This window comes from Doryrhamphus excisus, linkage group LG21 (assembly GCF_037039965.1).
Source record: "Doryrhamphus excisus strain RoL-2023G ecotype Guam linkage group LG21, RoL_Dexc_Guam_v1.1, whole genome shotgun sequence".
NCBI lineage: Eukaryota > Metazoa > Chordata > Actinopteri > Syngnathiformes > Syngnathidae > Doryrhamphus > Doryrhamphus excisus.
The window spans coordinates 7,860,181-7,873,066 of NC_136377.1; the positions used below are offsets into that span (position 1 = coordinate 7,860,181).

Below are 12,886 nucleotides of genomic sequence, written 5' to 3' on the forward strand. Positions count from 1 at the left end.
TTTCACATACGGATTGTGAATTCAAAAAAGTGCAGTTCCCCTTTAACCAGCAGGTGTCACTGTGGACCATCAATGCTCCCCAAGCTGCATATTTTGTAATAGATTACGTTTGTAATTTACTATAGTAGCAAAAGAAACTGATGAATCACAGTTGAGGATGGATTGCTATCATTTCTGTGCACATTTAGAAGGTAATAAACATATCGGTGAGTTTACAGCTTGTACGACAACTTGAAACTGTCATTTTGCAGACATTGCCAGGCTGTTGCACCATTTCATTTACAAACCAATCTGGCTCATCCTCTGATCAATAAAAAAAGGGCATGAATCGACCACTTGATTTCAATAAATGGAGTACTAATTTATAACATCCATCCATTCATTTTCTACCGCTTATCCTCACAAGGGACGCAGGTGTGCTGGAGCCTATCCCATCTGTCTTTGGGCAAGAGGCGGGGTACACCCTGGACTGGTCGCCAGCCAATCACAGGGCACATATAGACAAACAACCATTCACACTCACATTCATACCTATGGATAATTTGGAGTTGCCAATTAACCTAGCATGTTTTTCGAAACTAGAGTCCCTGGAGAAAACCCACGCATGCACGGGGAGAACATGCAAACTCCACACAGAGATGGCAGAGGGTGGGATTGAACTTGGGTCTCCTAGCTGTGAGGTCTGCGTGCTAACCACTTGGCCGCCGTGCAGCCCTCTAATTTATAACATGAAACAGTAAAACCTCATCGCTATGTTGCAGTACTTACAAATCAGAGACTACAGGAAGTCACCTGTACTTCGACTCTTCCTAGGTGAAATACTAGCCAATGGCTGTCCAGCAACTGCAACCATAATAAAAATATTTTCCCAAACCTATCTTGGACAGTTGAAAAGAGAAGTGATGGGAGCATCAGTGATGGTAATCAGAAATCCTGAGTTGGTGATCACAAAATGGTCTAACAAGCCAGTTGAACAACATTTGAGACAGCGCTGTTATAATTAAAGTTGGGCTACTTGTCAACAGAAGGCATTGGGGAACGTGTGTGTGTGTGTGTGTGTGTGTGTTATTTTGCTAGGTTAAAAGTGCTGCATCTGTTAGTGAAAGTGAACATTATGAACTAAATATGAATATTAAAAAATGAGCGTGATTGTCCGTGTTATTCAAAGGGAAACAAATCTTTATATAAAGACTCGAAAGGCACATCTGATAAATGTCAAAACCTAAAGAGAGCATGACACAAAAATAAATATTCAAATGGATACTTTGCTTTTAGCTATACAAATACTGCGTGATGTCCCTTGTACAAAAGACAACAAAAGTCTTAAAGACTCTCTAAACACACAGTACTAATGCTACAGTGCATACTTAAAAACAATGTAAGCCACTTAAATGTGAGAAAACTTGGTCTCTACATGAACGAACAGCATTTAAACATAGACAAAGTACTGTGGTATGTGTTTTCAAATAAAAAGTATGTAAAATTAACAAAATAATTGTTATATCATTCATTTGGGGTGTTAAGGAGAATATGAAGCAGTTTCACTGGTCAAGATGAGCGGTTATTACGTGGACTTCTGTGAGGGAATAAAAAGAAGTAGAGGATTTTGGGGGAATACAGAGTGCAGATGCCTCTTTCCTTTCACAGTCTTTTCCCCTCCCGCTTATTTAAACCTCACTATTTCACAGTGGTGTGGAAGACAGCACAGCACGTATAAAAACCATGATGTATCTAAAAATTAGTCCTTTTTCAGGCACCGTTCAGTTATTGGTCATCAGGAATCGTCCGTCCTTCGTGTTGCCTTTGCATCGACGCCTCCTTCAATTAAACAAAGGCCTCCGGCATGTCGGAGCCGTTGATTTTGATGTAGATCTTGGCATTGTTCTCCTTCTCGTGCCGCTTTTGGTGCAATGTCCGTCTGTAGCAGATGAGGTACAGCGGCAGTAGGAAGCCCAGCATGCTTAGAGCAAGCAAGCCAATGTTGACCTGTTGGGATAACACCTGAATTAGTGAAGAGTAACTGATCAGCAAGATGGAGAAGTTTTTTTGTCATGCCACCAGAGAAAGTATCATTCATTCTTTCATTTCCAGTTGTCTTTGGGCGAGAGGCATGGTACACCCTGAACTGGTCGCCAGCCAATCACAGGGCACATATAGACAAACAACCATTCACACTCACATTCATACCTATGGACAATTTGGAGTCGCCAATTAACCTAGCATGTTTTTGAAATGTGGGAGGAAACCGGAGTACCCGGAAAAAACCCATGCATGCACGGGGAGAACATGCAAACTCCACAAAGAGATGGCTGAGGGTGGAATTGAATTCGGGTCTCCAAGCTGTGAGGCCTGCATGTTAACCACTCGTCCGCAAAGGTACCAATGATGGCAAATTAATTACTGTACTGATATCAAATGCACACACATATGTTTGACCCATCATACGCTATCATGAACAGCCTTTATCTTAAAACCATCCATCCACCATCCTTCTACTGCTTATTCGAGGTCGGGTCGCGGGGGCAGCAGCCTACGCAGGAAGCCCAAACTTCCCTCTCCCTAGCCACTTAGTCCAGATCCCGAGGCGTTCCCAGGCCAGGTGAGAGACATAGTCTCTCCAACATAGGTTTTACCCAAGATGGACTTCTGTCTACACTTGTATGACAGTTATTAAAAAAACGTCTTGCTTGTGTTTGACTTTGGGTGATTCGTCTGTATTTGCATGTGCAAATAGCGTGTGTGTTTGTGTGAGTAAATACACACCCAGAATGGATCTCCGCCCAGGGGTCCCATCATAGCCAAAAAGAGTGGTTGCTGCAGCAGAGCAAAGACAGCACTGACTAGTGACTGCATGCCTGTTAGACTGCCAAACTGTGAGGAAGGGTACCTGGAAAAAACACACCAAGGGCATTTAGCTCACAGTAAAAACTCAAAAGAGGATGTGAATGTTTACATTGTTCAATGCAAGGACACTTACACAGCAGCGTAAAGGCCACCAACAGCTGAGTGAATAAATCCTCTCACCACCGTGTGCAAGATGAATGAAACGATCTGAGACGAGAGGGAAGTTGAAGCGATCAGATTTTCAGACAAATGTAGCAGAAATAAGTATATAACTTATTTTACCCTTGAAAAAAGTCTGAAAACGGTGGGATTTGGTACTCCTTACATGAAAACTAGCTTCATTAAACTTTTACTGCAAAGTACCAGTAAAAAACAAGGTAAATATATATATTCATATATATTCAGCATTTATTTTTTGGAAGAAGGAATGTGTGTAGCCATTTTTCCACCAAGTGATACAGTTTAGCTGGTGTGTTTTGGAACGGTGAGCTCTGACAAAGCACTTAAAAACTACTTACCTGCAGGGGAAGGTTAGGTATCAGGCAAGTGATCCCAAAGCCCACCAGAAGTAGATTTGTTAACACAAATGCTCTGAGGGCGTTGGTCACTTTCTGGGTCTTTCTGTCTCTTTTTGGCTTGTCCCTTGGGGTTAAAAACAAAGTGATTCATGAGTCAAGCATTTGACAATGTTATCTTAGGTCAACAAGGCATTCTTTAACGTGTATTATTCATCCTGGTCATTGTATTCGCAGGGCATTGAATCCATTGCAACAGGACTGTTCAGGTTGTCCGAGAGCAGATTTTATATGAGAAAAAAGTGTGTTTGAGCCGCATTGGTTTAACACTGAGTCAAGACAAAAACTGTGATCAACTCACGGACCTTGGCAAGCGTTACAACACATTCATTCATTTTCTATACCGCTTTCCTCACAAGGGCATGCTGGAGCCTATCCCAGCTGTCCTCGGGCGAGAGGTGTTGTACACCCTGGACTGGTCGCCAGCCAATCACAGGGCACATATAGACAAACAACCATTCACACTCACATTCATACCTATGGACAATTTGGGGTCAATTAACTAGCATGTTTTTGGAATGTGGGAGGAAACCGGAGTACCCGGAGAAAACCCACGCATGCACGGGGAGAACATGTAAACTCCACACAGAGATGCCCAAGGGTGGAATTGAACTTGAGTCTTCTGGCTGTGTGGCCTGAGCGTTAACCACCCGCCATGCAGCTGCCTTACAACACATGATACTTGTAAACAAGTAAAGTTGGCTAATTCGCTGTTTTTATGTATTGTGGGCTATTTTGGCAACCTATCCCCAGCGTTAAACTAGGGAACACCGAATCTAGGGAGTGTTCATCTATTCGATGATACAGTATTCAACTCAAAGTCAAAGAACAAGTCTTACTTGCTGCAGACGTCCTTTGATTCCTCCCCATCATCGCATTCCTTCAACTTCCAGTCCATAATTTGACCAATCACAGGAGTGGTCATCAGGCAGAGTAGCTGCAGCACGCCAAAGATGGAGGAGTACAAACTCACTGTGAGGAAAAAAAAACAATGTATTAGAAGAATACTGTCGGAGTTATATGGACATTAGTTGGAAGACTGTGAAGGTGAAGGTAGCTAATGTTTAGTCTTGAGCGGGAAGTACACTCATATTAAACAAAGCAACAATGAATACTAATAATACCATGAAAGGGAGGTTAGGTCCTGCTTAAAAGGTGTACTTTTGAGGGCAAAGTCAGTTAATCATTACAACAAATGATTATTAGTATTTTCAACCTAAACCTGAATGAACATACCTCACAGGCAAAATATTAGGTAGGAAGAAAAAGTAGTATAGAAGGGGTTAAAGTGCTGAATGTTAAATAAATGCCAGACAGCAGAAACAATCAAAAGCAGGAACAGTATGAGTGTGCAGTATACTAAACGGCCAAATGTTAAATAAATGCTAGTCTATTTAAAAGAAGAATGACTGGATCATCTGGAATCTTACCAACTTCCATTCTTTCCACTGAAAATAACAATTATTGAACAGTTTTAATCATTCAACAACATTTATTAAAAAAAACATGATTCAATTCAACAAGATCTTCGAAGAATGTATCAGGAAACCCTTCAAAAAGTTAAGTACCATACTGAAAATGAAGAACCCTAACCTGTGTTGAGGTCGGAATCACTGAGCGCCTCGAGGACGCTGTTCATGGCCCCCATGTAGAACAACAGACGCAGCTGAGTGACCGACATGGTCACCAGGCTGAGCAGGAAGATGGGGCTGATGATACTTTTCAGAAATGACTGGGCTGCAGATTAGAGGAGAAATGCTGATTAGAGTCACGAAGAGACGTTATGGTTGACGACTGTGGACCAAATTTCTTACACTCCTCCTTGACCTTGCCCTCCAACTCCAGGTCCATGGTGGAGAGACATAGCTTGTTTCCCTCCTTGATGGGCAGATCCTTCTGCGTCAAGCTGTTGCCCACGCTGAGACGGCGGCCCACAGTGGTCACTTGACGGTAGAACTGTTTGCCGGTGATTTTGTGGTCAAAGCCCAGCCAGCTGAACTTGATCTTGACCCTGAGACAGCAGGGAATGATGGAAGTGATGCGATTGCTAAGTGGGACAAAAAGCTGAAGCTTGACAGAAATGTTTTTATAAGTGATGTAATGTATGTGTATATGTTTATATGTGTTGCCATGGCAATGTAATCTGCCCAGGGCCTTAGGTACTAGTGATGGCACATGTCACTTCAGACAATATGGTAATGGGATGTTTCTTTAACCAATCAGATTTGAGGTTTGCCTCACAAGGTTCAAGTTATATCCATACGTCTTATTCTGGGATTTTGTACTTTGTGTTGCTACGTATGTCCAATACTAACGTATAATCCATGTCCTCGGGTCCTGGGAAGGGTTCTAATGGCCAGTTGAAGAAGCAGTTGAGGAAGACCAGTCCGGCACAGGCGGCCCATACCACCAGAATAGTGATGAAGGGTACTCCAAAGTCATAGATCACCTTTGCAAAAGGACATAATCAAGGTCAAAAGAATGTAAGAGTGGGTTGATAAGATTTCCTATTACCTTTACACCAGGGAAGGTGACAGCAGAGGATGCATAGGAGCCAATCATCAGGGCGATGAAGGTGGAACGCAGGTCCCCAAACATATTGGGCAGCTAGGAGAGACAAACAGATGTTTTTTTACAGCTATCCTTCATTTTTCAACAAAAAATACTAATATCAAGTCTTATTTAACAGGTGAAAAGAGAAATGGTTGACCAAACATCCGAAAATAATAACATTTACAAGCTGTGCTGTTTTCCAGAGACTGAACAACAACAAGCACATTGAATTACGTAAGAGATGGGGAAGAAGAGAAAGCGGAGGGGTGCCCCCATTTCGAGGAGCCAGTAGTCACAGCTGACTGTTGCCAAACACCTTAAAGGCCATGCCTGTGTCAGTTTGAGGTAGAGTGATTTAATCATTAACCGAATGCTTGTTTTTTGTGAAGGAGATGGAGTGAAAAGGGCGATTTAATGTATAGAAGCAGGGTGATAAAGTGCCTCAGAGCCCTATTAACTGTATACAGTGGTGGGGATGTTTTATAGGGAGATTTACATGAGCAGAACCCCTCTGTGGGGATCACCATGGTACATTTCTGGACAGTGTGACTCCCTATAGAGCTCCAATCGTGGTAAAGGGAGGAAACAAGGGACAAGAATGCAAAGGGTGTCACTGCTGTGAACTCATAAAGTTTTTTTCCCCTCTCATGGCTGTGTAAGCCTCGTTTAATTCCCAGAGTGGGAAAAGTGGACAACAACAAAAAGGAATGACTGGAAGCTGTGTGTAAATGTGTTTCTGACTGTTACTGAGCAGAATAGTTGCATCATAGTGGAGGTAGCTCAACTTTCCATAACTGATGTAATGTCCTTTACACAGCAAATGAGGTGAAACAATTCTTCTACTGGTTGCAGACAAGCAGTGTACTCTGTTTCACCTCAATAGCTTCATGTGTTACTAAGTAACTAAATTGGCTTTCTGTTTAGTGTGTCTCCATTAAGCGTACTAATGCTCTCATTCTTTATTTTCCTGTAAAGCTCCCATATTAGAGTATTTTTCAGCTGTTTTACGTTTGTTTCAGATGTCCCATAATAATGTATTGGAAGCGTGTCTTTGCTGCTGGTATGCAGACATTTAAACTTTTAGGACTTTTAGTAACCCCTGCTGGGAATACTCAATTTTGTGTGCCTGTCGCTTTAATGCTAATGAGCTGTGTATATATCCATGCCTGCTGCAGACATAGTGTGTTGTTACAAGACGTGCAAAAACAAAAAACAGGCTTCCGCTGCTGCAGTAACACATGCCAAGCTAACACCAAGCCCCTGATGTCACTTCCTGTCCGCTAACCATCTCTCGTATGGAACACACACAAGCACAAGTCTTATTTATATCTTAAATGGCTTATTTACTCTTATTATGTCTTCTATATTGGGTAATAAGACTGTAAAGGTAACTGTAGGTATGTATAGGTAGATAAAAGTCTTTAATAATGTTAAAAACTGTATTTATAAGGTCATAAACAGGTTTTCTATATTCTGCCTACAAAAATATTGAATCTTTGTAAATCGGATCTGGAACCAATTAACCACAATAAAGGAGGGATTACTGTATAATGTAATTTTGCACTTTTTTGCAGTTTTTCCCCCCAAAAACTAACATTTGCTTCAACGCACATATGTTTTTCAACCACGAAACAACCTGATTTATTAATTAATGCTTTTTGGAAAAATCGCAATAGAATGCGATAGAACAGGGATGACTGTTCACCCGTTTTTAACATATTCAGTTGCCTTTTGCCTGCTCAACACATTCAAAACGAGACAGTCAGTTGCATTAGGTCCATTCGTGGTGTTACGGATGTATGAGAAACTTGAAATCCCAACAGTCCTAATGTACGGTATACGTTTACACAGCACAAACATGCATTCACACACTTACTGTCAGGGAGGTGAAGGTCATACACATGCCCCCGAAGCCATTGAAAGTCAGGGCAATAAAGATAAGGACAGAGAGTTCTGCAAATGAAGCAGGTCAGACAGGTCATCGTCAGTCTGTAATAACTAACAACCAAATATAATACTTTATGTTAACACTTTTCATGCACACTCACCATTTGGTTGGTAGGCGCCGTAAGCAATGAGGAGACAGGATAATCCAAAGCATGTGCTAAAACGATAATTTATTTAGTTACATACAGTATACAGAAAAGTATTTGTGTATGCAGTACCACAGATCATATTGATTTGTCCTTACCTGCCCAAAAGTCTGAGTTTGCGGGGTCCGTATTTGTCCATGACGATTCCCAGTGGTAGCGTGATGGCTGACAAAAGGAAGGAGCCCACAGTGAAGGCCAGGTTCAACATCTCATCCTGCTCTTTACAGATTAGCCAGCCGTTCATCCTCAGTTGCCCATCGGCGGGGGCCAGGGGCTTCATCTCCACCCCGTCCCCCAGAGCCACCACCTCGTCGCTCCCGTCATAATAGTCGGCGTACTCGTCGGGTGCTTCGGTTGTCGACAGGGACAGGTTGTAGCTGGAGCTGTTACCTGAAAATGTAAGGAAGGTAGTGAGTCTTGGTGGATATTTGGATCCTTGCTGTCACACATACAGTAGTTCATTTCCAAATGTAAAAATTGGAAATAGTTCATGGTGTTATATTTGTAAATCATTGTTATTGTGATGTAAAATAACCCATTTTTGTGTTGGTATAATTGTGTAGATTTGAGAAATATCACAAAAACAAAAAATATTTGTGTGTCTTATCTCTTGACTAGTTGGGAACTGATATTTTCCTGAAACTTACATATATTCTACTGCTGATTACTAAAGAAAAATGTCTTTGATTAAGTGATCATTTCAAATAGACAAATCAGATGTTAAAAGTCTACGCCGTCTATGCACGCCATCCATCCATCTTCTATGCCACGAGGGTTGCGGATATACTGGAGCCTATCCTCAGGCCAAAATTATTTTGTGTGTTTAACAAAGAAAATACAATTTTGTGGAACTGGTTAATAAGAACGTACAGTATGTATGGAAACATTGCAGTTTCCTTGCATGGAAGTGCTTATTTTATTATTAAAACAACAAGTATGCTTTGCAATTTGCTCATCTTAAGAATGCTTATACTCAAATGTGTGTATGTATGCTATATTAATTATAATTAGGGCTGTCAAAAATAAAAATAAAAAGTAACTAATTTATTTCTTTAATTACGCTAAATTTTTCGACGTAATTAACGCATGCGCACCAGAGCAAGCACCCCTTGGGTCAGACGGGTGTGTCGCCATAGCATAGTGGAGCACAGTGGAGCATCCTCACAGTCACTCAGAGGCTGACACTGTTTTAGAACGTCATTACACTATATACTGTATGTGCTGTATCTCCATCCCACGTCTCTACTTCCTTTTTCCTACTACTTCTACTACTTCTTCTACTCAATAACACGTAAATAAACAGGAAGTTCAAGAAAAACATGAATTGGATATTCTTATCACTCACTTCCTAACTCACAGCTTCTTTAGCGGCAGCATAGCTGATTAATCATGATTAATGTGTTAAAAATCTGTGATTAATCTGATTAAAATTTGTAATCATTTGACAGCCCTACTTATAATATATTACTCTTTTCGTCGAAAACAAGCACTTTACCTTGATTTCAGTTAGTAGATTTTCCAAATTACAAACTACACTTCATTATTATCCTTCATTTCCTGCATTTTGTTGTTCCAGTCATCCCCTCATATTCATCACTTTTCCTATCAGGTTGTTTTTACCTCCCTCCCGCCCTTTATCAGCGGACTTTCATCTTCCATGATACAACTAATAAAGTGCTGGCTGCAGCCTTCCTCTGTCTTGCTATCACCTGTCACATGCCTCAAAAAAGCTGAGCTTGTGCTGGAGTCATCTCCTTCTTACATCATCGGAAAGATAAGACGTTTGTATCATCACAGCAGGAAGTCACCTATGCACGCATGGAGGAGAAATATTTACTGCGGTCAGGGGTTGGCTCCTGTGCAACCGCTATGTGGAAAAACAGACTTGAACACCCGGGCATAATTGTTAGTATTAACTAGAAATGTGTATTAATACTTGACAAACATACTTTTCTTACACAGTCTTGTTTTTTGTACTATATTGTTTGTAAAAAGCAGAGTGCCCCAGGAAAGCACCCTATGTGTTGTTGATTGTGCATTTTGTATTGAGTGGGACTGCTAAGTACCCTGCCATGGAGCCATAGAAAGTTGAGAGTGCAAACAACCTCATAAAGAAGGTGAGAAACACTGTTGAACTTGGTTTGCAGCCACTAAGCCTGAATATTTTGTTTGTTTTCAGGATGTATTAGTTGTATTTTGTTCAGCATTCGTGGTAAACTTTCAATCGTTAAGTCGATAGTCGCTGACATCATCAGAATTTTCAAACAAATAAATCAATTAGGATGAGTGGTTAGTGCGCAGGCCACACAGCTAGGGGTCCCGAGGTCGATCTCTGTGTGGAGTTTGCATGTTCTCCCCGTGCATGCGTGGGTTTTCTCCGGGTACTCCGGTTTCCTCCCACATTCCAAAAACATGCTAGGTTAATTGGCGACTCCAAATTGTCCATAGGTATGAATGTGAGTGTGAATGGTTGTTTGTCTATATGTGCCCTGTGATTGGCTGGCGACCAGTCCAGGGTGTACCCCGCCTCTCGCTCGAAGACAGCTGGGATAGGCTTCAGCACCCCTGCGACCCTTATGAGGATAAGCGGTAGATAATTAATGAACGAATTAAGTTAAACTTCATTCAAACTACATCCAGCTTTTGCCTGCAACACTAACTATAACCAGGACATAGGGCAAGATGAGATACAGTGTATCGCCGTTGGTTCAGAGTCACTAAGTCTGTCCTAAATTAACCTTTGCCACTCCCTTCCTCGTTGGAATGGTTTGCATACTGAGCTTTACATGTAAAAACACAAAATCACTAACTTTCGGTCAGATAATTTAGTTTAGATTTGTGTTTGGGCACACTTGTCAACTTAAAGTCCAGTTTGTGTGATGAATTTAAATGTTCTGATCTATACTCACTTCCATGGCCACAGCATGCTTGGAAAGAGGGTGGCCTGGGATCATGGTTGTTCACACACGAGCACACGTGAGCACACACAATGTAGATATGTTATAGTCAAGTCAAGTTAATTAATATAGCCCTTAATCACCCTTAATAGAAATACCCTGAATATGTTACAACACTAATATTAGCAGTAAAGCCTATCCCAGCTGTCTTCGGGTGAGAGGCGGGGTACACCCTGGATTGGTCGCCAACCAATCACAGGGCACATATAGACAAACAACCATTCACACTCACATTCATACCTATGGACAATTTGGAGTCACCAATTAACCTAGCATGTTTTTGGAATGTGGGAGGAAACCGGAGTACCCGGAGAAAACCCACGCATGCACAGGGAGAACATGCAAACTCCACACAGAGATGGCCGAGGGTGGACTTGAACTCGGGTATCTTAGCTGTGTGGCCTGCGCGGTAACCACTCGGCCTACAGACAGTCATGAAAACAATAATGAATCCACATCAAATTCAAGGGGTTCAATAAGGGTCCAATAAATGTGTGTATTTATGTATTGTGTTTTTTAAAATGTCGCCAACTTGTGGCCTGGAATGCAAAATACAAGACTTTTGTCAAGAACCCCGCCTATTGTATGCACCTGGATTCAACTAAGTAAAAAAGAAACCCTCCCTTGTTCAGCACAGTGAAAAAGGTGGTGTTGAGTTACTCCAACTGATCATTGACTCACCCTCATCGTTGCACATGTACGAGTAGAAGCCTTCCGATTTGAGCATAATGAGGAGCGACCCCCATCCCAGAAGCACAGCAGAAAAGAGGAGATTCTCAACGATGGCAGTCACCGCCATCCACCAGCGGCGGGCAAACGCTCTGGCCAGAGTCGGAGCCATGGTGGAGGTAGAGAAATAGCGGGGTGAAGAGCTGGAGTGTAGAGGGTGACGGAGGGAGAGGAGAGGGAGTTGGTTGTGTTGCCTCGCTGACTGACCGATGCAGGATCAGAGATCACTTTATCTGGGAAGACAAAGGCACAAGAGGGAAGGGGAGGTTTTATAGGCGGCCTCTCTATGAAAAAAACACTGAAGGACAGCTTTTATGACTGCAATTACAGTAACTGCTGATGGTAACTGAATGTGCTGCATGTGTGTTTAAAGCACATCAGCATTCATTTTCATATAACAAAGTTGGAACATTAATAAGCTTCTTATGAGAGAAATCACCACTATGTCTGACTGAGCACCCACAATGGCATCACTGGGATTCTGTTGTTTGCTGGGAAGAAAAAGTGGGCAAAACTGGTCCAAACTGGACTCTGAAAAATGGGACTCCCATCACCTCAGGGCCCCCTCACAAATTGTCCCCCCGCAGCCCCGCACCCTCTAACTTCCCTGCCTAAATGTCCTCAGCTAGAGGCCCATCCGACCACAGCATTTACCCAGCAATTACTGTACTCTGACCACCACACAAACAAATGATTGTGGACCAAACCATTCAGCAACTCATGTCATCATAGTTAAAACTGCTTTGTTTCTAGCATCTTATGAAACCCTTAAGAGAGGACAATGTGAATTTACATTTAAATTCAGATACAGCTATATTAAATTCTTATTATATACAAAGATAAGTCTTACCTGTTAGGTCTGTATGCAGCAACACCTACCAATAGACCGTGTTGCATCTAAGAGGTGGATACATGTATACTGTGTCTTTATATATCCTACCCAAGGTCACTGCAGGGCGCCTCCTATAGGCTATTGGCTGACTATGTCTTCATCTCTGCCAAAACAGCCCTTAACAAAAACAACAGGTCAATAGCTTTCGATTGTGAGTGGTGTTTACAACACAATGAACTGTTTGTTGTGTAAAAATTGAATTGAAATAGTTTCTTTACATATCTAATTAGAATAATGAGACTG

The 12,886-nt window shown here is 41.8% G+C and overlaps 1 protein-coding gene across 2 annotated transcripts; it reads right to left on the reverse strand.

Moving 5' to 3' along the window:
- Nucleotides 1–239: 239 nt before the first annotated feature.
- Nucleotides 240–12,029, reverse strand: slc43a2b (solute carrier family 43 member 2b). Of its 2 annotated transcripts, XM_058087018.2 has the most exons (14): nt 11,704–12,022; nt 8,164–8,455; nt 8,021–8,076; nt 7,849–7,925; nt 5,934–6,026; nt 5,735–5,868; nt 5,234–5,430; nt 5,013–5,156; nt 4,850–4,867; nt 4,259–4,391; nt 3,363–3,486; nt 2,978–3,051; nt 2,764–2,887; nt 244–1,986 (listed from the first exon to the last, which is right to left on the reverse strand). In XM_058087018.2, exons 1-14 carry the CDS (start codon nt 11,861–11,863, stop codon nt 1,825–1,827), a joined length of 1,788 nt encoding a protein of 595 aa, XP_057943001.2. In that variant the 5' UTR covers nt 11,864–12,022; the 3' UTR covers nt 244–1,824. The 2 variants fall into 2 exon arrangements, with proteins under 2 accessions (XP_078643898.1, XP_057943001.2); XM_078787772.1 differs by lacking the exon at nt 4,850–4,867 and having other exon boundaries at nt 240–1,986; nt 11,704–12,029.
- Nucleotides 12,030–12,886: the final 857 nt, after the last annotated feature.

Coding starts and splice junctions, on each gene's coding strand:
- slc43a2b (XM_058087018.2), bottom strand. CDS start 11,863: ATGGCTCCGACTCTGGCCAGAGCGTTTGCCCGCCGCTGGTGGATGGCG. Junction 3,487..4,258: donor TCAAAGGACGTCTGCAGCAA/GTAAGACTTGTT, acceptor TTTAACCCCAAG/GGACAAGCCAAAAAGAGACA. Junction 2,888..2,977: donor GGTGGCCTTTACGCTGCTGT/GTAAGTGTCCTT, acceptor TGTTTTTTCCAG/GTACCCTTCCTCACAGTTTG.